Source organism: Sturnira hondurensis, unplaced genomic scaffold (genome assembly GCF_014824575.4).
Source record: "Sturnira hondurensis isolate 20B ecotype Veracruz unplaced genomic scaffold, ASM1482457v3 Scaffold0009314, whole genome shotgun sequence".
NCBI classification, from domain to species: Eukaryota; Metazoa; Chordata; class Mammalia; order Chiroptera; family Phyllostomidae; genus Sturnira; species Sturnira hondurensis.
Genome location: NW_028081945.1, coordinates 2922855 through 2947970, shown reverse-complemented (window position 1 = coordinate 2947970; position 25116 = coordinate 2922855). Strand labels below are relative to the sequence as shown.

Genomic DNA, 25116 nt, shown 5'->3' with positions numbered 1-25116 from the left:
TATAATCTCTGTTAGATGTTACTCTATTTTCTGTGAAAACAAAAGTTCTCATCAATTTGTAAATACTTAAATACAGGGACAGCCCTAGGAAAAATGCTCAACTGTGTCAAGTTTTCCAGCAGCGCCCCTGCCTGTCTGCCATGGTGCCAATGAAACCTCAGCACCCAAAGCCCTCAGTCCCCACATGTCCCCATGATCAGCAGGTACTTCCAGGAAGGCAAGTAGTGTTAGTTTTTTACATCAAACTGGGAATGTTAGCCACAGTGTTAACTCCTCTGACGGTATTTTCACTTTCCCAGTCTCCTCTTTTCCTGATGTGTTAAAGGAATTTCAGTGAGCAGATCAATAATGTTCTAAAAGGGGTGAGGATGCTTTGGACACTTCTGAAATGATTTTATTGTTTGTGATTACTACTCTGATGACATTGAAGGGTAGTCCTGCTTTAACTGAAACTTAAATTTCACAACTGTGACTATAGATTATAAAATAAGTAAACTAAAGAAACATAGAAGGGGCCTGAATAAAAGACTTTAAATATATCCTCACACTCCACCTTTGCCAGGGACTCTATACATGCTAAAAAATTGATTTGTACTCATTACTTAGTTATTACATGAAATCTTAACTGATTATCAGATTTTATAAGTTACTATCTCATATAATTTATTATAACATATTATACTACTATATTGCTAAAAAATTCAGTAATAGTGATTATAATTTACTATTATATTAAAATCACATCTAATAGTTTATACTATAGTTAAATAAGAAAAATAGTAATAAGTATTTTTATCTTTCTTAAGCATCAAAATATTTCCTATCCTGGCTGGTGTGACTCGGTGGATTGAGCACCAGCCTGTGAACTGAAAGGTCACTGGATGATTCCCAGTCAGGGCACATGCCTGGGTTGTGGGCCAGGTCCCCAGTTGGGGGTGCGTGAGAGGCAACTGATTGATGTTTCTTTCTCTCTCTTTCTCCCTCCACACTCCTCTCTCTAAAAACAAATAAAATCTTGAGAAAATATTTCCTTACATGTACATTTCAAAATATGACAATAAATTTCTTCAAATTATCATAAGTCAGTAGAGCAAAAAATGGATTAGAAGAATATGGCTTGCTAATTTTTCATTGCAATACACAGCAATCTTTGTCCTCATCACCTTTCAACGGAAAAATATCTGGAATCTTACACAATCCGAATTTCTTCAGGAAAGAGATATCATTCTAACCATTTTCCAAATGATTTCCAACATACCTGGGCTCATGATAGTTGAGATATGAATAGTGCTCCAAGAGTTTCCAAGTTATCCCATTATCATAAGAATAATGCAATAAAACTCCTTCTCCAGGCTGGTCAGGGGCTCTGCATGTGCTCAGAACAGACTTGCTGCCCAGTCTCAATGTGAACTGGAGAAACCTAGACGTGAGTCGTCTATAATTAGTGTGTGCACAAACATTTTAAATCATAATGTTCATTTTGGTTTTTAAAGAAATTCAAACAAGTTTAAATGAACTGCCCCAAAGCTGTAGATTTCCACACATCCCTCTTTTATAAAACGTAAATATTTTCACTGTGAGATGTATGAATATATGTAGAAGATGAGGTCAATGCACCTGTTTAACATACAGATACATCCATACAAATATAACTATATTTACACATATTTGTATACTATGACTTATGTATGTACACTTAAAATGCCAATCATTCCTTTACTACATTATTTATTAAGTGCTGGGAGAAGGGAAGATGTAGGTAGGGTAAATCTAATCAGCCTCTGCAAGCTGTCAAATAAATAAAACTACATAAATAATTAACTAGCCCTTGGCTTGAGAACACAGTTTTGATGCTAATATTTCATATTTTTAAGACTCCAGTCAGTCATTAGTATCTTAAAGTCATCAATGAGCTTTTTAATTTATTAAAAATTAGGACACATTAACACTATATAAACTATAAGCTCCCTGTCATCCTGGTTAAAAATGGAAATAGGTATATATCAGCAAAAAAAAGAGAAAATTAATAGACCTAAATTCAATCATTATTATATGGTTTCAGTATATATTCCACCCTGCCTCACTCACCTGGATTGTGAGCTGTCAAGGAAAGATGTAATTAGCTGACGCCTCCCATCTTTGTTGAAAACCAGGGCCTTACCGCTGGCCAACACACCACAGCCAAAGCTGACTTCAGCACCACGGATAGAGTAAAAGTTATGGTAAGAGGAGAGCCTGGAACTGCCAAAGCTTTCAGAAATAAACATTGGGAATGTCTGGGATGCCATCTCACAAGCTGGGCCAGAAAATCCAGGGTCACACCTGAAAGACATCCCATAAATTAAATCTTAAACTGTTAGTCCTTTTAGAGTTTCCTGAATCTACTCTGAGGAGGAGGGAGTCCAGAGGCTGGGATCTGACCGAATGGTAAGCAAGACTCATTAATCTTTGGAGAATTCTGAATCTGAAAACTTGCTAAGGGAGAATTAATTGTGAATATTCCAGAAGAATACAATCTTTGCATAGGTCTGCTGCAAAAAGCTTATGATTAAAACAATAATTCAGCACTCACCTTCAACCAATGTCAGTGATTTATCTACAAATAATCTATGTTCATATACATTTCCAACTTAAAATCACTGTAAAAGGTATATAATTTTATTCATAACTATGTTCATTAAGTTTGTAAAAGAGACAACATAAAATGCTTCTATAAGATAACTAGAATACATTTCCTTTATGAAGTGTAAAAATACAAGTTGCATTTGTGATTGGAGTTATTTGAAATATTTGAAAAAGATTAGAAAATGAATTTATCCTTAACTATTGCAAACTTAGATTGGCATTTTAAAGGAAATGCTTATGCCCTTGGCTTACATAGATGTCCTTAGCAGAACTGTGTTGCCTCTCAGTGGAATCCGAAATTACTAGGGCTCAGGAAAAACAACAACAACAACACATAACAACCTGCCTGCTGCCATGTAAGAACACACTGTATTCATGTTAGCTGACTAGAACATACATAAGACTCCTTCAGTCTCTGTCAGTCAAAAAATCTCATGACAGAAAACTTAATAATTGAATGATCAGATCCCTCTTATATTTAAAGAAGTTTACTCATCAAGAGTTAGTTTCAAATTCCTTAGTTTAATTCTACTATTTCTTTCTCCCTATATTTACTATCTTGCCCATTATAAAATTAAATTAAATTGACATCTTTCTGGGTGCATGGGGGTTCTCATTAAAACATTCAATACTTTCTAGAACCTGAAACAAGCCCTTTATCATGATACCATAATTCAGAAGGCTATTCTTTACCAGTAGTGCTGAAACTGGGATCATTGCTGGCATCAGAGAGGGTTTAAGGAATGTGTGAATGTACTGAAATCAAATGCCAACTGTTATGTGTACTGGATATTCTGAGGGAGAAAGCTCACAGTAATCATCTTATTATCAAAGAAGTTGGACTCTAAGTTGCCAAGAACTACTTTAGAGTGAAGTTTGAGGATTGTCTGGCATTAGAGATGGAAATGGGAAATAAAAACAGTATTTCACGGAGCATGTAAAGTGAGCCTCATGGTGTGCTTCTTTTACATGTTATGTCATTGACTTAGTCGGACTCTGATTAACCAAATAGTTTGCAAAAAAGATTTAAAAATTACCTAAAAAGGACACATTTTTTTTTACATTGGGAAACTGAATATGGCAACCAAGTAAAACTAGTGTCCACTCCCCACCCCCCACAAGACTATCTATTGTCAGAGTGTATTTCAGGGCAAATGAGTCTTTGTGTATCTTAAATATGTCTTCACAGGGCTAGTGAATGGGAGAACTTGGTGACCATTTAGAGATGACTCACATTGGAATCAGTTCCCATTTACTGGTTTTGAAATTGTACTTTTAATCCAAAGCCACACAATTGGGATAGAATGTTGAAAAGGATTTCCACTTATATATTAAGAAGCTTTTGTTTTACAGAACATTAGCGTGGCACCTACTGGTGACTTTCGGAGTAACCTGAGGCTCTCTTGACTCCAGATATGTCCCCTACTAGTTCAAATACTTGTCCTTATTTGCAAAATTTCCCAGGCAGAAAAATAAACAAACAAACAAACAAACAACTCTTCCCCTCTAAAGATACAGGGCTGAAACTTTCATAGAAAGGTTTGTAAGCTCTCTGTCCTTCTCGTTAGCATCTCTAACATCTCTAACAGGGAGCTTATCAAGATAGTGAGTTGTCAGTTTAGACACCCTGGCCTGGGGGATTATACACAGGCAAGAAAGTGTTAGGGAGCAAGAGAGGTGGAGTCTTGGTAGCAAATAATGGTAGTGATGAGGGGAGCAAACTGGGGAGAAAAACACAAAGCTGCAGAGCTCCCAAATTTGAGGATTGTTTAAAGGAAATAAGCATTATTGAATATGAAATTCTTTTCCATGCAATTTTGTTCAAACTTCAGAAGGCACATATTGCTGGAAAAGAATGTGGTGGCCAAACATTTAGCTCAGCCACAAATGAACAAAGCCAATAAATATTACATAAAATATTATCAGTAATAAGAAAATAACTAAATTTCCAACTTATGAAAATATTCTGTAAAACTTCAGAAGGAGGTGAAGGCTATGCTTATTCAGGATAACACATAATGCCAGAAGAGAATGATGCCCCAAAACACAAAACTGCCATCCAGATTTCTGTTTGCATCCATCACGGGTAACAGAGATGCTGCCATAATAAAACTATTGAATGCTAAGAGGGATATTGTACACAGTAAATGAAATATAACTATCGTAATTATAGACAGGTCTTTTAGAAATGGCACTTTTTATTTTATCAATAAAAGCAGCTGTCATTTTAGATAACTTATTTTCAAAACATTTTAGGACAACTTCAGGAATTGCAGAATTGTGTGGGCTCCTTGGGTTAATATAGCTTGAAATGCATTAGACAAGAGGATGGTTTGGTTACGGAAAATGAATAAAGATAACCACTTGAAGAAAATACAATGTTTCACAGATCTACAGTCAGTGTCCTGAGTGGGAGTTAGTGGTTTTATTAAAAGTACAGAAATGCATATTAAGTTTTAAAATATGAGTAGAGATTTTTCAATTCTTTATGTATTTAATATTTCCATTGTGCAGAGAGAGTAATCTGTTAATTAAATTAATTGAAATATAGTGAGAAAGTTAACCTGACACTAATCTCAGTACTGCCAAGTGTCTTGTGTCTTACTGTAATTCACAAATGATAAATTCAAAAGTCTTTATGAGTTCTCCATTAATGAAGTAATTGGCTAATTAAAATAACTGTTTGAAGGCAAAAACAGACTATATAATCTTTTGTTGGAAACGTATCTGTATAACAAAGATTGTCTGTGGTTTCAGGAATTTCCAGGATATTTTATAATGAAATATTAAAATGAGAATGACATAAATATGAATATCTGTCCTTGGTATAAACATAGCACAATGGTACCTATAAACATAGCTCCAGTGGTACCTAGATATTACATAATTTATGTATAATTACACATTAATATCCAATATCATTATTATGCAAAATACTTTATGTCATAAATATCAATGATATCAATTATATATCAATCCGAAGATATTTTATTTACTTTTCTTTTATTATTGTTGTTCAATTAAGTTTTTCCCATTTTCCTCCCATTACTCTCCATTGCACTGCTCACTTCCACCTCCTACACCCAATCCTCACCCCCACCCCTGTTGTCTTTGTCCATGAGTCCTTTATACATTTCCTTGATTTGACCCTTCTCCTTCTTTCCTCTGTTATCCAATTGCCCCCTCATCACTGTTAGTTTGTTCTTTATTCCATGTCTCTGGTTCTGTTTTGCTCACTTGTTTGTTTTGTTGACTAGGTTCCACTTATAGGTGAGATCACATGTCTTTTACTGCCTGGCTTATTTCATTTAGCATAACCCTTTTTAGCTGTCCCAAAAGATAGGAATTCCTTCTTTCTTTCTGCTGTGTAGTATTCCATTGTGTAGATGAACCATCATTTTTCGATCTACTGATGGGCACTTAGGCTGTTCCCAACACTTGGCTATTGTAAATAATGCTGCTATGAACATCGGGGTGCACAAGTTCTTCTGAATTAGTGTTTCAGGATTCTTAGGGTATAATCCCAGTGGAGTTGTGGGTAAAAATGCAGTTCTGTGGCTGATAGGCTTTGCATCCCTGTTCCTGGGCACCAGATGTGGCAGACTCTGTCCAGCAGAGTCCGCCTGTTGTGGCTTATGAGGGGAATCAATGCACAGGTGACAACAATTCAGTGTGGAAAAAGGGAACAGGCACAGCTGCTCTCTGAAGGGGAGAGTGTCTATGGATGCCTTGGCCACTCCCTTGAGAGGGGAGAGCCTCGACCCTTGCCTAGACAGGCTTTCATTATTTTCCTGAGGTCTTACATCAAAGAAAGATTTATTATCTATCACATAGAATATTATTGTCTACATTCTAAGTACAATCAAGGAAATAAAAATAACATGCAGAGGGGGATGGCAATGAGCTGATTAGCTCTGTCCTTGGAAGAGCTCACACAGGCTTTGGAAATAACTTTGAAGATAGACAATACATATTTGTTGTTTTAGACCAGGGTGATGGAGTTTTAGAAAGATCAAGCCATAGCAATCTGTATACATTTTCTAGGCCTGATTCCCATGGAAAAACTCGGTTTGAAGGTCTGGCTCCTGCCCACCACTTTCCTCCTGTAGGTTTTCCATGCAGAGTTGAGTCATATTTGCCAGACTTACACAAACCGATCCCCTACACAGTTTTTAATTTCTTGAGGAAATTCCATACTGTTTTACATAGTGGCTGTACCAGTCTGCATTCCCACCAACAGTGAACTAAGGTTCCCTTTTCTCCACAACCTCTCCAGCTATTGTTTGTTGATCTGTCATTCTGATGACAAATGATACATATTCTGATGACAGATTCTGGTGATTCTGATGATACTAATCATCAGAATGGTCATTCTGAATGGTGTGAAGTGCTATCTCATTGTGGTTTTAATTTGTATCTCTCTGATGGCTAGTGATGCTGAACATGCTTTCACATGTCTATGGGCCCTCTGTATGTCCTCCTTAGAGAAGTATCTGTTCAGATCCTTTGCACATTTTTTTAAATTGATTTAACTTTTGTTCAAGTACAGTTTTCTTTCTTGTATTCCCAGCCCTGCACCCCCCAGTGCTCCCCACCCCCTCCCATCTCCGCCCCCCATCTTAGTTATTGTCCATGTGTCTTTCATACTTATTCATGTGAGTCCATCCCCTTTTACTCTGTGCTTCTCTCCCCTCTACCCTCTGGACCTTTGCACATTTTTAAATTGGATTATTTGTCTTCCTGGTATGGAGTTATGTGAGTTCTTTATACATTTTGGAGATCAAACTCTTGTCCAAGGTATCACTGGTAAACATTTTTCCATATGGTTAGCTCCCTTTCAATTTTCATATTTTCTTTAGCTGTGCAGAAGCTTTTTAAATTGATGTAGTCCCATTTGTTTATTCTTTCCTTTACATCCCTTGCTCTGGGGGACATATTGGTGAAAATATTGCTGTGTGGAATATCTGAATTTTTTCTGCCTATGTTCTCCTCTGGGATTTTTATGGTATGACAAGTTATATTTAATTCTTGTATCCACCTTTAGTTTATTTTTGTGTATGGTATAAGTTGGTGGTTGAGTTTCATTTTTTTTTTTTTTGCATGTAGCTGTCCAGATCTCCCAACACAGGCTATTTGTTGAAGAGGCTATTTTACTCCATTTTTATGTCCCTTCTCGCTTTGTCAAATATTAATTGACCATAGAGACATGAGTTTATTTCTGAGCTTTCCATTCTGTTCCATTCTGTCTGTTCTTGTACCAGTACCAGACTGTTTTGATGGCAGTGGCCTTTAATATAGTTTGATATCAGGTATTGTAATCCCTCTTACTTTGTTCTTCTTTCTCAAAGTTGCTGAGGTTATTTAGAGTCATTTATAGTTCCATATAAATTTTTGAAATGTTTGTTCTATATCTGATAAATATGTCATTGGTACTTTAATAGGGATTGTGTTGAATCTATAAATTGCTTTGGGTAGTAAAAACATTTTGATAATGTTAATTTTTCCAATCTATAAACTTGGTATGCATACACAGTAAAAGCTTTCCATCTATTTGTGTCTTTCTTAGTTTCTTTCTTCAGTGTTCCATAGTTTTCTGCGTATAGGTCTTATACCTCCTTGGTTAGGTTTATTCCTACGTAGTTTTTTTTTTTGTAGCTATAGCAAATGGGATTTTTTCCTAATTTGTTTCTGTTCCATTGTTTTTATACAAAAAATGCATTCAATTTCTGAATATAGACTTTGTATCCTGCTGTTTTGCCAAATTCATTTTATCTAAGAGGCTGAGTAGTTTTTCGGTGGAGTCTATAGGATTTTCTATGTACACTATGTTCACTTTCCATGTCACCTGTGAACAATGACAGTTTTGCTTCCTCCTTTCTAATTTGGATGCCTTTTATTTCTTTTTCTTATCTGACAGCTATGGTTAAAACTTCCAATGCTATGTTGAATAGAAGTGGTGAAAGGGGACATTTTTGTTTTGTTCCTGATCTTATTGGGAAAGCTTTAAGTATTTGCTCAATGAGTGTGATACTGGCTGTAGGATTCTCATACATGGCCTTTATTATGTTCATGTATGCTCCCTCTACTCCCACTTTGTTCAGTGTTTTTTTTTATCATAAATTGGTGCTATACCTTATGAAATGCTTTTTCCACATCTATTGATATGATCATGTGATTTTTGTATTTGCTTTTGTTTATGTGATGTATTACCTTTATTATTTTGTGAATATTGTACCATCCTTGAATCCCTGGGATGAATCCCACTTGGTCATGGTGTATGATCTTTTTAATGTATAGTTGGATGCAGTTAGCCAATATTTTGTTGAGGATTTTAACATCTATGTTTACCAGCCATACTGGCCTGAAGTTTTCTTTCTTTGTTATGTCTTTACCTGGTTTTGTGATTAGGATGACACCAAACTCAGAAAAGAGGTTGGGAATCTTCCCTGTTGGATTTTTTTGTAATAGTTTGAGAAGGTTAAGGGTTAGCTCTTCCTTCAATGTTCTGTAAAATTCTTCTGTGAAACTGTCCAATCCAGGGCTTTTGTGTGCTGGGAATTTTCTGGTTACTGCTCCAATTTCACTAGCTGCTATCAGTCTGTTCAGGATTGCTACTTCTTGATTCAGTTTTGGAAGATATATGTTTCTATAAATTTGTCCACTTACTGCAGGTTTTTAAATTTCTTGGAATATAATTGTTTGTAGTAATTCCTTACAATCCTTTGTATTTCTGTGGTATCAGTTGTAATTTCTCCTTTTCTTGATGAGTCAGGGTAAAGGCTTATTGATTTTATTTATCTTTTCAAAGAGCCAGCTTCTGGATTTATTGATCTTTTGAATTATTCTTAGTGTGTACGTCATTTAATTCTGTTCTGATCTTAACTGTTTCCATCCTTCTATTTGCTCTTGGCTTTGTTTGCTATTGTTCCTCCAGTTCTTGTAGATGTAGGGTTGGGTTGTTTATTTGAAATGTTTCTATCTTTTTCAAGGTAGGCTTGTATCACTATGAACTTCCCTCTTGGGACTGCCTTCACTGTGTCCCATAAGTTTTGGGCTGTTGTGTGTTCATTTCCATTTGTTTCCAGAAACTTTTTGATTTCTTCCTTGATTTCATTATTGACCCACACATTGTTTAATAGCATGTTGTTCAGTCTCTATGAATTTGAATGTTTTTGAGTTTTTTCCATGAGGTTTGTTTCCTATTTTCAGTTCCTTGTGGTTAGAGAAAATGCTTGATATTATTTCAATTTTTTTGAATTTGTTGAAACTTGTTTTGTGTCCTATCATGTGGCCTATCTTTGAAAATGTTCCATGTACATTTGAAAAGAATGTATATTTTGCTTCTTTGGGATGAAATGTTCTGCATATATCAGTTAAATCCATTTCATCTAGGGCATTGTTCAATGCCACAATATCTTTGTTAATATTTTGTTTGGAAGATCTGTCCACTTTTGACAGTGGGGTGTTAAAATCCCCTACTATAATTGTGTTGCTGTCAACATCTTTCTTGAAGTCCTCCAAAATTTTCCTTATATATTTGGGTGCTCCTATGTTTGGTGTATATATGTTTACAATGTTTATGTCTTGATGGATTCTTCCCTTGAGTATTATGAAATGTTCTTCTGTATCTCTTTTTAAGGCCTTTGTTTTTAAGCCTGTTTTGTCTGACATAAGTATTGCTACCCCAGATTTTTTCCTGTCCATTTGCTTGGAATATTTTTTCCAACCTTTCACTTTCAGTCTGGGTAGGTCTTTTGTTCTGATGTAGTTCTTTTGTAGGCAACATATGTGTGGGGCATATTTTCTTATCCATTCAGCTACCCTATGTCTTCTGATTGAACATTTAATCCATTTACATTTGAGGTTATTATTGATAGGTACTTATTCATTGCTATTTTTCCCCTTTTACCTGTGTTCTTTCTCTCACTCTTTTTCTTCATCTTCTTAAAGCAGTCCCTTTAGCATGTGTTGAAATGTTGGGTCTTTGGAGGCGTTTTCTTTTAGCCTTCTTTTGTCTGGGAAACTTCTCATTTCAACTTCCATTTAAATGAGAGCCTATGTAGGTAGAGTAGTCTTAGTTGCAGGCCTTTGCTTCTCATCACTTGGAATATTTCTTGCCATTCCCTCCTGGCCTGTAGTGTTTCTGTTGAGAAGTCAGCTGCTTGCCTTATCTGAGCTCCCCTGTATGTTATTTCCTGTTTCTCCCTTGCTGCCTTTAAGATTCTTTCTTTGTCTTTGAATATTCCCATTTTAATTATGATGTGTCTTGGAGTTGGCCTATTTAGGTTCATCTTGATTGGGACCCTTTGTGCTTCTTGGACTTGTGTGATGTTTTCTTTCATCAAACTAAGGAAGTTTTCCATTACTACTTTTTCAAACAGTTTTTCTATCCCTTGCTCCTCTCCTTCTGGTATCCCTATCATATGGATTTTGTTATGTTTTGTGTTTTCCTGCAGTTCTCTTAAACTCTCTTCATTTTGTTTAAGTCTTTTCCCCTTTTCTTGGTCTTTCTGGGAATTTTTTTCTACCTTGTACTCTAGCTCACTGAATCAAACCTCTGCTTCATCTGGTCTGCTTTTGATTCCTTCTACTATGTTCTTCAACTCAGATATTATATTCTTCATTTCCTCCTTGCTTTTATTGATAGTTTGTATTTCCCTTTTCATGCTGATGTAATTCACAGTAAGTTTCTTGTAGCTTCCCTGTAGTTTTTGGTAATTCTCACTGAGCTCATTGAGCTTCCTTACAACCATTGTCTTGAACTCAGTAGCTGATAGTTTACTTGCCTCTATTTCATTTAGCATTCTTTCTGAGGATTTCTCCTTTTCTTTTAATTGGGGGTTGATTCTTTGTCTCCCCATTTTAGGGGAGACTCTTTTGTTTAAGAAGCAGGAACTTCTTAAATTGATCTGCTATGACTCCTTGTCTTTGTAGAAGTGTGAACTTTTATGATAGGAGACCTGTGAGATTCAGTGGTGCATTCTCCTTGATCTCCTGAACTTGATGTTCTTGGGATGCCCTGTATGTATTTATGTTGGCTCTCTGGATGTAATTGAATTTTGGTTGTTGTTGGATGATTCTTTGGTGGGTCCTCCCCTGCAGCTTGTTGACTGAGCATCATTCCACTTGACTCCAAGATGTCTTGTATGCTGTTATGCATGTGCTGTCGGAACAAAACCACAAAGCCAAGGAAACAAACCCACACCTGCAAAAGTCACTCCCACCTGCAATCTCAATATCAACAGGAAATGAACCAATATTAATAAGAGTGTAAAGAGATTAAGAATATTATAAGAAAGAAGTAAATATTAGACAACCTACTGAAAGAAAAATTATTTTGATAGGGTAGAAGGAGGAGCACTAATAAGAGTAGGTAGACAGAGTAATGCAAAGAGAGAAAATAAAATTTACATCATAAATAAAAAAGCAGAATGAAGAAGGTGGAATGGAGTAAGAGAAGTATTTATAGTATTAAGTTTAATCAAAAAATTTAAAAAAGAAAATAAAGTGAGAGAAAGAAAGAAGAAGGAAAAATAGTAAATAAACAATAAAAAATTAGGAATCAAATTGAAGAAAAAGATCCATCATAGCACTGTCAACACCACATGGGCTAAAATCAACACAGGTGGATGGGAATAAGAAATAAAGAAAAGCTTAAGTGAGATTTAGAAGAAAGGGGAGTGAGTTTGAGATGATAGAGCTATAGGGAATATGAAGAGGGAGGAATAAAAACCAGGCTGAGACAGGGAAAAATTAAAATTTGAGATAAAAAAGTAGGAGAGGAGAATGGAAAAATTTGAGATTCGAAATACAAAAATAGTGAAGACCTAGAGATAAAATACAACAATAACTACCCTAGCCACAACCAATGAGCAAAGATTGCTAAAGGTGGAGAAAGAACACAGGTATTTTAAGAATGGGAAAAAGAATGTGAGATGACCATTGACAAGAAAATTGGTTTTGAGAGGCTGGATGGGGTAGAAATATTGAGTGCAGAATAGAAACAAATTGTAGCGAGAGTTAACAAAATTTAAAATGAAAATAATAAGAGAAAAGAAGAAGATAAAATGGAATAAGGAAGAGAGGAGCTAAATATATGAACTAAATTAAGTCACTAGATTTTATATAATATAAAATCTAGTGACTTAATATGCAGAAACTTGAAGAACAAGAAATTAATGTTAAAAATCTATACAGGAAAGAAAACATCACAAAACATGTAGAAGACCACAGTGAATTTCTTCTTGTAGCATTTAGTATTTACCACTGTTTTTTCTTTCTGGATCTGCCTCTGGTGATGTTAGATGCTAACCCCATCTGGCCTTAGGCAGCCTGTTCAATACTTCCAGGGATCTACTGTCTGTGGCTGACTCTTTCAGTTGTTAATCTAGTCACACTCTGCACTGAGCGGCTGGGCTTAAACTTCACAGGGTGGGACAGAGTCCCTCCAGGGAGCAGGGCTATTTCTTCCCCTCAGGCTGTTGCCACTTGGAGAGGAGTGGTCTGCCTGACCAAGACGGCTCCTGCAGTATGGGAGTGACTCAGCACAGAGGACCCTTCTACTCTCTCAGTTCTCTCCCCAAAGCCTCCATCCCCAGTCTGTCCTCAAGTGTCTCCAGTCCACTCTGCCCCCCTGCTTTGCCAGAGCCCAGAGTAAGTGGCTGCAAATGAAAATTTATGTGTTGGCCCTTTAAATGGCTCTTTGCATTTCCAGCCATTTGTCTCTAGTGGAGAGAGATCCTGCCGGTTTTTACAGCTGGATGTTATCCGTGTACTTTTTGGGCTCTGGTGCTCTAAGCTGGGAACCCCAGCTTAGAGTTTAGACCCCACAATTCTCAGGGGGATCCAACGGGCCACTTAACTAGTCCTCTGGTGCTTCAGCTGCTGCCTGTGGGTGCCCAGCCAGCCCTCTCACGACTCCACTGCACTCCCTACCAGTCACATTATGCTGAATCTAAGTCTTCTGTCTGTCTGTAGTTATAAAGCTTCTTTCTTACTATTATTCAGTTGTTTGTTCTGGATGATTTCTCCACAATTTAGTTATGATTCCAGATTGGTCCTGGGAGGTTAGTATAATTTCCACCCACTCTTCTACCATCATGGACTTTCCGAAAAGTTATTTTAAAGTAGTATTTTCTTGTGAAATTTGACAAATTTGGCTCACTCAGTTTCCTTTAGCATGGCTATGGATCAGTATGGCTTTTTATAATTCATTTACAAAGTATGCTAGGAATTAAAAATGTGACTCATGGACACTAGAACAGGTTTATAGAAAAGTCACATTATAGAATGTAACTAAAGACAAAAAAGGAAGTCATCAAGCTATGAGGAATTCAAGCTTGTTCACAAATTTATATGAGATATGCTCAATATACTCACAATTTAGGTTAGCAGAAAATTAATTTATCCATCAATTTCAACTTACAAAATACACTTTATATTATATTACACTTAAATTCCATTTTGAGTATCCTACTTTTGGTCTTAGAAGACCTCAAAACTCTAAAATGGAAATGAAAACAAATTAAAATCACTTGTGGCTTCAACATATAAAGTGCATGCCAAAAAAGAGAGAAGTGTAAGTATTATTTTGAAGTGCTTACTTGCAACCATGTCGAGTGCACTGTCCTCTGCCAGAACAGAATTTGAGACACGATGGGCCAATGTAAACTGCAGGGCAGAAAATAGCATGTTAAAAGTGGCATAAAAACTGGAAAAACCAACAATACCACCAGCATATAAAACAATTTTGTGTAGCAATGCCCATGAAATCTAGTCCATTGTATATATGTTGTGCACTGGAGTCCAGTGTGACATATGGAATGCTGTGTGACAAGGTAGTGCTTAGTTACAAGTCTACTGTTTTAACTTAATGCTTTCAAGATTTTAATGTTGCATAGCAACAAAAGTAGAAACATGTGATTTGGGTTCCTTAATGGAGTCTCGACTTAAAATGATTTCAGGAAGAATATTAATGCTTTTGTCTTGAATTTTATATATAGTTTAATTTCCTTAGGTAGAAATAAAGAATTTACAAAGGATCAATTTGCTGTATCAGGAAACAGAGGGTTATAATTTAATTTAAAACTATAAAAAATAAAAACTATAATTTCCATTCTTATCTGGGAATATCAATAAAATTGAAAATGATTGCTATGTATACTTCTAAATATTAATTATCCTTTCTTTAATAGGGAGTTAAAAATCTCTTGTTGAGCATAACATTTTCTCTATAATGCAGATCTTTCCCTTAATAATTGGCTTGACTGATACTGATATTATAAGCCTAAATTCTAAGTTTTGGAATGCTGGGGAATGGGGTTCCTGATTGTTGAATGGTAGGTTCTGAGATACTCAGGCTCAAATACATTTAAGATATTAAGCCGTTTGATAATTAGTACAATCAATCACACCAAATAGGGTAAAAGTGGAACAAAACCAATGAGGAATTAGAGAGGGGAGGGAATTTCAGGGGAAAAGGGGAAGGATTTACAGGAACTAGTATAAAGGCCACATGGACAACAAGTAAGGGGGTGGAAATGGGAGGGAAGTGGGGAGCACTGGGGGCGTGGGCTGGAATGGGAGTAAAAGACAGAAAACTGTACTTGAATAACAATTAAATAAATTAAAATTAAAAAATAATAAATACATTATTTGAAAAAAATGATTTCAATTTCAGGCATAAACAAACTTAGCCATCCATGATCATTTTCTTCTCTGCCATGCAACCACATCAAAATTAAATGGGACGGGAGTAATAGACAGAAAACTATACTTGAAAAATAATTAAATAAAAAAATTGAAAAAAAAATTACATGATTTTAATTTAAAATAAACTTTCCCTTGTCCTGTGCTCCTAAAAACACTTGATCTCTGGAGCCAGTGAACAGGTACAATAATTCAAATGTGACGCAAAGTGGGCCAGGAAAAACCTGCTGGAGGAAACTGATGGTTGCCGAAGAGATCAATAGCAGGTTGAGTGGTTAAAGCTGTTGGGTTTAGGTGTCAAAGAACGCTGGATTCAAATTCAGTTTCGCCTGGGAAACTTTGGATAAGTGATTTATTCTATTTAAGCCTCAGTGTCCCTATTTTTTTATCCTTGGAGGAAAGACAAAATGAAATGCTTCATGCTTAGTATGCTGCCTGGCAACATATGGTTATAATTATCATCACCATCATGGGGTCTGCACCATCCGCCTCATGGGCTCCACTAGACACAGAGTGCTGAGGAAGCAGAAAAGGGCTTCATTCTTCTTTGGCCTGGAAAAGCTTATGCATTGTTTTCCAAGCACACAATTTTTTGGCTGCAGTAGGATTTGCTCTTAAGTTCTGTTAAGTGGTTCACTGCATTCTGCAGGTTCACCCTTGAGGATGTCCTATAAGAATTCCCAGGTCGTAGTTCAAAAAGCTCCCACCATAAAAAAATAAAAACAAACAAACAAAACAACAACAACAACAACAACAACAAAACAAGACTTTCAAAGTCAATAAAAATATTACAATTAAGGATTTTGTTATCATCCTTCCCTGCTAAAGATGGAGTCATTAGGAATCAGTGCATAGTACGTTCACAGCTCCTTTTTCTTATGAGTGTGCAAAGGACAGATTCATTTTACTCACTATTATCATTAATGTAAACAAGGTGAAAAAGTAAAAAGTGATAACTAAGATATGCTCTAGAATTCTCCATTTTGTTCAGAATTTCAGGATAATTTCCAAAATACTTTCTTTACTCACTGGCAAAAGCTAACTTGCCATGAAGAAAGAATACCTAGCAGAAGCTGGACATTGACATGCTTTTTTCTGTTTTTCTTCACATAATTTTGGAATTCCATAGTGAAATGGGAGAGATTTCCTCTGGCACACACATCCTGTCTCTGGGAAGGAGTGAGTGTGTGTCCTCATCTTACCTTATAAAGAAGCCTCTGCTTTTGTGAAAATCTTACATATAGGATAACAGAATTGAAAAGATGCTGCCCCAAGTTTTGTGTTTGGCAAACACTGCTAACCATGTTCATTTCATACATCTTCACCTCTTCTCATTCTATTCAAATCATGGTGATGAGAACTCAGGATTGTAGTAAACACTTTCCAACTTAGAATCATGTAGTAATAGCCTTCTTTAGGAAACTCAGATATTCTTTTTACAGGCTTATATGTGCTTCATTGCATTTTTAATTTTTTATATGCTTTATTTATTGATTGATTTTTCAATTGTTTTATGATTATTAAAGTAATATAAGTTCATTATAGGACCTTTGAAAAGTATGATAGCAGGCAAAAATCATCCATATTCCACTATGCAGAGGCACAAACTTACTCCCTAGAGCTAATTAACAGGTGTAGTTATTAAAATGCTGTGAAAAAGGTTATGCAATAGAAAAACTCCATTTTAACAAGCTCATTTTCAGATGTTTTTGCCCTGTTTATGTCCATGTAATTCAGGTGGTCTTTGCAGTCTGGAACTTTATTGGTCTTTGAATACAGATTATTCAATGACTACATTGCCTCATCAGGAAAGTATCTCCCCTGAAGTTATTTCTGAGTTCCAAGAATCTATTTAATTAATTGTATGTCAATTTCTAAATTATTAAAAAATAACAAAAAGATGAAGACATAGAAGATCAGCATTAAACAATGGTGTAGGCTTTTCCTCCTCTATAAAATCCACCATAAGTCAGTGGCTCTACTAGATTTGCTTAAGTATTGACATTCGTTCCTCCCTACTTCCATCCCTATCTACTTCATCATAGTATGACTCTTTTATATAACACATTTATATAATCTCTGAAAATAGGAAATCTCTAAATCTGTCTGCAATTAGAATTATTAAAAACCAGGGAGTTGCCTATTAAAAACAAATATAAGAAGTTTATTGCCATGCAACACAATACTCAAAATATCTTCTCCCATGTGCATTTATTATGTGATACAATTAAACAAAATTAATAATTCACTTAAAAATAAAAAATAATATTTTATGTGTATCTATATTTTTATTTTATATTCTTTTTTGAAAAAAGAGGTAGAAGTTTTACTTCATAAGTTTCATTTTAGAGATGATGTTTCCTTATATGTGCTGTCTGCATCTAAAAGATAATCATTCCAGATGTTGTCGTAGTTACTAAGAGAAGAATGGGCCTTATTTTAATACATGCAGTATGGTAAGTATTTATGCTAATTTTCTATAAAACATTCAAAGAAAATGTTAGAATATCTCTTGTCATCAATGTGAATTTAAGTTTCAGAGCTTTATGCATTTTAAAATTATGTATGTTGAAACATTCCAGCATCTAATATTGCTGACTGCACTGCCTTATTTTTTCTGATTGTGCATCCTTGGGCTTCTAATGAAATGCAAAGGAGAAAGGGAAGAAAGGGCGTTTAATGAATCACAAGACCATGACTTAGAAATGTGATTAAGTCTGTGCTGATGAACAAAAGCACAGGAAGACTCTCTATCAATGGCATGTGATTAAGACAGGCATAAACTAACCATTATCAATTGCCCACATGTTTCCAAGGATGGGTCCTGTTTGTCTCCAGCGAATCCTGGTGTCCCGGGTTAGTGCTGCGTTAGGAAGGGGAATCGTTATTCGGTTCCACCTGCAAGAAATTTAGCAAAAAATAGCTCCACAACACTATTCACATCTTTTAGATTTATTTTACATGCTTTTGATATTCTAGTCTCTCTGTGCTTGGGGTGGCACTAAAGTTTGGTAATAAACTTTTTAAATTCACTTGTAGACTTTGTTTATAGTTTTAAAACAAACATGTCACTCTTAAAAACATCTATATCACACTAGAATAGTGGGTTTGTTCTTAGTAGCAAATGATATTTATTTTGTCTTTAAGGCATTCTTTTTAGAATTTTTTTGCACTAACATTTAGAGGTTAGATAGTAATCTATGATAAGCATCTGTGCAGAGATGGGTACTGATTAGCATTGATTACTTTTTATTTTTTATTATTCCATATCTTAGATATGTTAGGTTGGCAAAAAAGTCCATTTAATTTCTTCCATAAAATAAAACACACATTTTTCATTTTCACCAATAACTTCATTGATTTGGATATTTTGAGTATGTTGGCTAACTCTCGTGTGGTATGACACTGATTGCTCTCAATTAATATCTCAAATGATCGCTGTCATCTTCAACTGTGGAGCATTATCCAGAGAGAAATCTCCAGCACAAAACTTCACAAACCACTTTTGACACATTTGATCAGTCACAGCACCTTTTTCATATACTGCATAAATCTTTTTTTTGCATTTCAGTAATGTTTTTACCTTTCTTGAAATAATAAAGCATAATATGCCAAAAATGTTTCATATTTCCTTCCATCTTCAATATTAAAATGGCTACACAAAAATTCACCAGTTTTGATATATTTTTGTAAATGCACACTAATATGACAGCTGTTGCAATACAATCTAAAACAATTGTTTCAAATGAAGGTGAAGACAACTAAGCATTACTAGAGCTATCTTATGGAAAAAAATCAAATGAATGTTTTGGCCAACCCAATAGCAGAGTTATTTTTTTTTCTTTTTCTCTTTCTTTCTTTCCTTTTTTTCCTTCCTCCCTCCCTCCCTTCCTTCATTTCTTCCTTTCTAACTTTTTTAAAAACAACATCACTTCTAAATTACTTGAAAAAGAGAGGGCAACTTCCTTGCCTATTAAGCCAAAAATACTAGTTTCAGGCTAACTCATTGATCTTGGGTCTGAAACATGTATTAAAATGTCTTCATATCTCAGAATTTACTCACCCACTGTAGTTTTCAGAGGAGTAGATTGTGCTGTGGGGGAGATGTGGTCCGGCACAGATCTCAGGTAAACACTCAGTGTGCAGGAGGGACCAGGAACGCCCATGGTTGGTAGAAAACTCTAAGCTGACACTGATAACACAGAAACAAGCACAATATGAGAGAGGCAAATACAAAAAATAAAATGTAATTACTCATTTCTTGCTAAGTACATTAAACACCTGTAGAACTAGAATAAAATATTTTAAGATGCTGTTTCTGAAATGACTGTTTATCATCTCCACTAAAATCTGACAAGCCCTCAAAGGGCAAGCAGTTAAATTAGTGACAGAAACAAACTCTTTTAAAGACAGTAAATGGCAACTTGGGTTTGTGCTCCTGTGTTTGATAGATGGCAAGGCAATTACCATGTCTCACACTGCCACTGCATCCTGTGACTGTGAATGACAAAGTTTTTAGAAAGGACATGAGCAACACTTTAAGTGAAACTGAGAAATCATAGCTGTTGAAGTGCTAATTGATTCCTGTTCCTATTATTAGGGGGTCACTAGCCAAGATGAGTTCAAGCTTTTTTCAGTTGTTTTTTCTTTTCTCTCAGCAATCTGTCAGAATGGATGGCTGCCACAGCACATGCAAACACCTCTGATACCTAAGACTGACCTCTTACAATACAGTAATTTCTACTTAAAATCTATTTAATCATGCTCTGCATGTTAACTGAAAGTGTGTATTTTATTAATGGGTCCTTTATTAAAAACCCAGCTAAAACCTACTGAGATGTTGCTCTGATTTAATAACCAAGTCAATGTGTTCTTTTTGAATTAGTTCACATAGGCAAAAATAGGGCTTCCTACCTGTTACCAGGTTGATGTGTTCCACATCCCAGATTAATTGAAAACTGTATCATGTGTGACATTGTAGAAGGGAGAACAGGTAAGACGTGGAAAAAATCTACAGCCCAGACATTCGTATTATGTCCTTGATGATTCTTTTGCTTGAGACAAAATTTGGTAGCAGGAGTCTGAAGTTCAGGACTGATGACTACAGAAACCAAAGATGGAACCTTCAAATCAAAGGAAACCAAAATCACTCATAATTCTCCCTATGTGAGTCTGTATAGATTTTTCTAGATTCAGTCTTGCAGTTACAGTGTACATTCTGCCATTTTAAGCACCAGGCAATGTCCTGTGTGTTCCATTTGTTATTTCATGTAGAAAATGCTGTCCTCAGAGAGTCATTCACTTTAGTCACACAGACTTCCTCCTTTGCAGACACTCAGAACTCTTTGTGTGTGACTGATCATGCATGACCTCTCTTCCTGAAGATAAGTTGGCATAAGGACTTTAAAGTTATTGAAACATGTGTCCATTTTATATACCTCAGCATTAGACAAAGGCAACTTGACATTCACATTATCATCAGTCCTCTTTTAAAATGAATTTATATAGTACTAATAATGGTTTGCCAAAGTAGATATTCTGAAAACAGGACTGTGAGCAGAAACAGCCAGAGTCAATGAGATAGTCCAGGATAACTTACATAATTGATATGGTCTGAGTCATGCTGATGTACACAGCAGGTATAACCCTAGAATCACATCTACAAAAGTAGTCCACCATTAAATCCCGAGTGGTGAAACTTGGGTGACCCTACTGTGTGATAGTTCCCTATTCTAGACTCAATGTTTATCTGCTGTCTTCCTAACTGAAACCATGAGATGCTAGATGCTGGCTGTGTTCAAGCTCATTAAGTCATCTAGGGTGGCATCAATGTGGAGAGGAGGCTAACTAATAATGAATGTGTGAGTGTAGTCTCAGCACACATAAATATACTATTTAAAAAGAGTAATTAATTCTATACCTTACGATAAGCATTACACATAATTCTGAAGATGTTTGTAAATACCAGAGCCAACACCTGTTCTAATCCAAAGGGCAAAGAAAAAAGGCCAAGCTCAGTGGCTCTAATTAGCAAAGAAAAAAGCAGAGGCAATAAAAATATTTACTTCTTAATGTTTTCTTTCTAGGAAATTTCAAAATGCTGAGTAAAAAAATCATTATGCCTGATAGCCAGACCGAGAGACTAAATGATTGGAGGCACTTTTAGGGCTTCCTTGGGAACAAGAGTAACTGTCAATCTATGTATTGGACTCCACATTATTGTCTCTGATGGGCTATAATTCATTCATCCTCATTAAACTTCATTTTTCATTTGTATAATGAAAAATGTATGTTAAAATATCACTTTTAAAATAATCTAATAACTTCCTGAGCTGCTAGAAGAGAAAGTGATCCTCTGTATTTAGCTTGGTCTTAGTGATTTTGAACTTGACCTTTAGAGTGGGGCCATTTGGTGCATGCATTGGCAGGTGTACCTTATATGAAGAATAAGAAAGGGTATCCAGAATAATGTGTTCTTTTCTTCCTTCAGTCTTTGCATACAGGATGATATCATTTTCATGAGAATCTCCAGGGTCACAAATTCCTCCTGCACAAAATAAACATTTTAAATTGTTAGTACCAACTTATACCCATAAACATGTCAAATATAGTGTTAAATTTCAGAGTATAAGTATAGTACCCAGATGTCACTTAAGAATAAGCCTAAACAAAGATAACCAGACCCAAGGAAAAATATGAAGAGAGTTCAGATAGGCCATGCTAAAGATAAAGACATTTGTGAAGGCCAAAGTAAATATCTACTTGTGACATTACTCAAATAATATTCCGCTACAAGCTATGACCTCATGTCCATATTTGAACCATTACTTCCTTATATTTAAGGTCTTTATGGCCAGAGTTCAGAAGCTATTGACTATGGTCTAAAAAAAAGTATGGCGACTCACTACATCAAAGATTTCATTTTTTTAAAGATTTTTATTCATTTATCTTTAGAGGGAAAGGGAAGGAGAGAAGGAGAGAAATATCAATGTGTGGTTGTCTCTCATGGGCCCCCTGCTGGGAACTGGCCAGCAACTCAGGCATGTGCCCTGACTGGGAATTGAACCACAATCGTATAGTTCACAGGCCTGCACTCAATCCACTGAGCTACACCAGCCAGGGCTCAAAGATTTCTAAAGTAGTGTTATTTCAATTGTTGCATGTAGTATCTTTAATATTTTAACACATATTCAGTGTGTGTGTTTTAAATGTACTTCTTTTACATTTTTATTTTTACTTTTGGTACCTCATGTAATTGTTGTGCACAGAGTAGTCTATTTCTTATCACTCTACTTTAGAGTCATGAAAAATGACTGAGCATCATAACTGAGAGGTAATTCAGAGCATCCTGATGATAAAACTGACAATAGAGCAGGTTCCTGAAACTAAAGATCATTAAGTAGTGGAAAAGCCACAATTCAATCTTATGTCATTTAGTCCTTGACCCTCTAATCTTCTCATTACTGCATTCAGCCAATAATCATTACTATTTTTTTTTCTTTTATCAACTGTCTGCATAACCTGTATTTGGAAGAATTGTATGTCTAAGTAGAAGTCTCTCACTACCACTATTATCCTTCATTACAGAACCAACCATAATAGCAGAAATATAGGTATGTACATGGATTTCCTGGCAAATATTATATCCCTAAGGTCCAAAACTTATAACATTAATTTTTTAATTTTTATATTTTCATTCAAAAAACTCTTCCAATCACCATCAATGTTAATTCTTATCTACAGTCAATTTCTATTGCTAACAATCTATAGTAACAGTAAGGCTACCTCAAACCTCCAAAATAAGGTTACCATCTGAGAGTTAATCTAGTCAAATCAACAAATAATGGTTGACATTTACCATTCATATAAGTAAGTAAATAAATGGTCAATTATTGTAAATATCTGGATCAATCTCAACCTGGGTAATTGAGGTCTATTTTAGGGAAACATCACTGACATATGATGCTAAGTAAGAAAGCTAGAATCTACTACAGTTTTTTGACCCATTCATTTACTGATGCGCACTTAGGTTGCTTCCAGCACTTGACTATTGTAAATTCTGCTTTTGTGAACACTGGGGTGCATAGGCTCTTTTGGATTGGTGTTTCAGGGTTCTTAGGGTATAATCCTAGCAGTGGAATTGCTGGGTCAAAAGGAAAATCCATTTTTAGTTTACTGAGAAAATTTCATACTGTTTTCCATGGTGGTTGTACCAGTCTGCAATCCCACCAACAGTGAATAAGGGTCCCCTTTTCTCCACAACCTCTCTAACACTTGTTGTTTGTTGCTTTGTTTATGATGGCTATTCTGACTGGTGTGAAGTGGTATCTCATTGTGGTTTTAATTTTCATCTCTCTGATAGCTAGTGATATTGAGCATATTTTCATGTGTCTCTGGATCCTCTGTATGTCCTCACTGGAGAAGTGTCTGTTCAAGTCCTTTGCCCATTTTTTAATTGGGTTGCTTGTCTTCTTAGAGTGGAGTCGTATAAATTCTTTATATATTTTGGAGATTAAACCTTTGTCTGAGGGAGGTACCATTGGCAAATATGTTTTCCCAAATGGTTGGTTCATTTACACAATGGAATTCTATGCAGCAGAAAGAAGGAGCTCCTACCCTTTGTAACAGCATGGATGGAACTGAAGAGCATTATGCTAAGCAAAACAAGCCAGGTGATAAGAGACAAATACCACATGATCTCACCTTTAACAGGAACCTAAACAACAAAACAATCAAACAAGTGAAATATAACCAAAGACACTGAAATAGAGAACAGGCTGACAGTGTGCAGAGGTGAGAGGGGAGGGAATTTCAGAGGAAAAGGGGAAGGGTTTACAGGAACAAGTATAAAAGACACATGCACAAAAACTACACGGGGAGGGTGGAAATGGGAGGGGAAGGGCTGGGTGGGTGGCTGTGTTGGGAGTAAAAGGAAACTGTACTTGAACAACAATTAAAATAAAAAGAAAAGAAAGCTTGAATCTAATCAGTACAAGAAAGATCAGAGTAATAGAAGTAACTTGGATGGTGGTTTTTGTGGAGCATTGAAATCTGGCACATTACAACTGCTAGACGTGGATAACTTGGCATACAATAAAAATTTACTGGTTTAAGTAATCTGAACTGAGAACAGGAAGCCATGTATGGTGACAACATAGACCTCATCCTGCAAAGAAAATATGATTTTGACATCTGATATAATATTTTTGAGCATTTCATTACATACTTTTATGTTATAGAGAATATAGCTAGTTAATTCTCCAATGGCAGTCTGTTGGAAAAAGAGCTACATGAAAACTAAATTTCCATTTTAAAAATGTAACTTCCATGTGGGGCACATATTAAAGATTTACCAAAAATAACAATACAACGTGAGAGATTACAGGGATTGTAGGTTTAAAGGACCACACCCAAAGATGTAGGAAGTGAACCCTCAGTTCTCTCTAATTTCATTAATTGGTTACTTATAAATCTTTTCTGCTGTCTTAAGAACAAACAGTTTGTGTACTGCACCTGCCTTTCAGAGAGAATTGAAGCACAAGTAGGAGCTCATTCAGCCAAGAATGACAGAATAAGAAAGTCCAAAAGGAGCCAAGACTTTAAAATGATGACAGACTTTATCTGAAAGATTCCCTCTGGGGGCAATTTATCAATTCTGTGAAGTTTCAGTGACAGCAGCTCCTACACAAAGATATGGATTCTTCAGCTTCATATGTTTTGATGTATTGTAGAAAGATATGACTCGAGGGGCATTTTATACAGCAATTAAAGTACAGAAAATTT

At 35.7% G+C, this 25116-nt stretch overlaps 1 protein-coding gene across 2 annotated transcripts in view; it reads right to left on the bottom strand.

Annotated features, from left to right (window-relative positions):
- The window catches only part of RELN (reelin), a 577463-nt gene that overhangs the window by 173311 nt on the left and 379036 nt on the right, over positions 1-25116 (bottom strand). For both annotated transcript variants that reach the window (XM_037057079.1, XM_037057081.1), the window contains exons 13-19: positions 21768-21880; positions 20248-20456; positions 19397-19525; positions 18122-18231; positions 14229-14295; positions 2089-2322; positions 1259-1420 (exon numbers count right to left, since the gene is read on the bottom strand). In XM_037057079.1, coding sequence (XP_036912974.1) covers positions 1259-1420; positions 2089-2322; positions 14229-14295; positions 18122-18231; positions 19397-19525; positions 20248-20456; positions 21768-21880 — 1024 coding nt within the window. The remainder of the gene's footprint in view (positions 1-1258; positions 1421-2088; positions 2323-14228; positions 14296-18121; positions 18232-19396; positions 19526-20247; positions 20457-21767; positions 21881-25116) is intronic.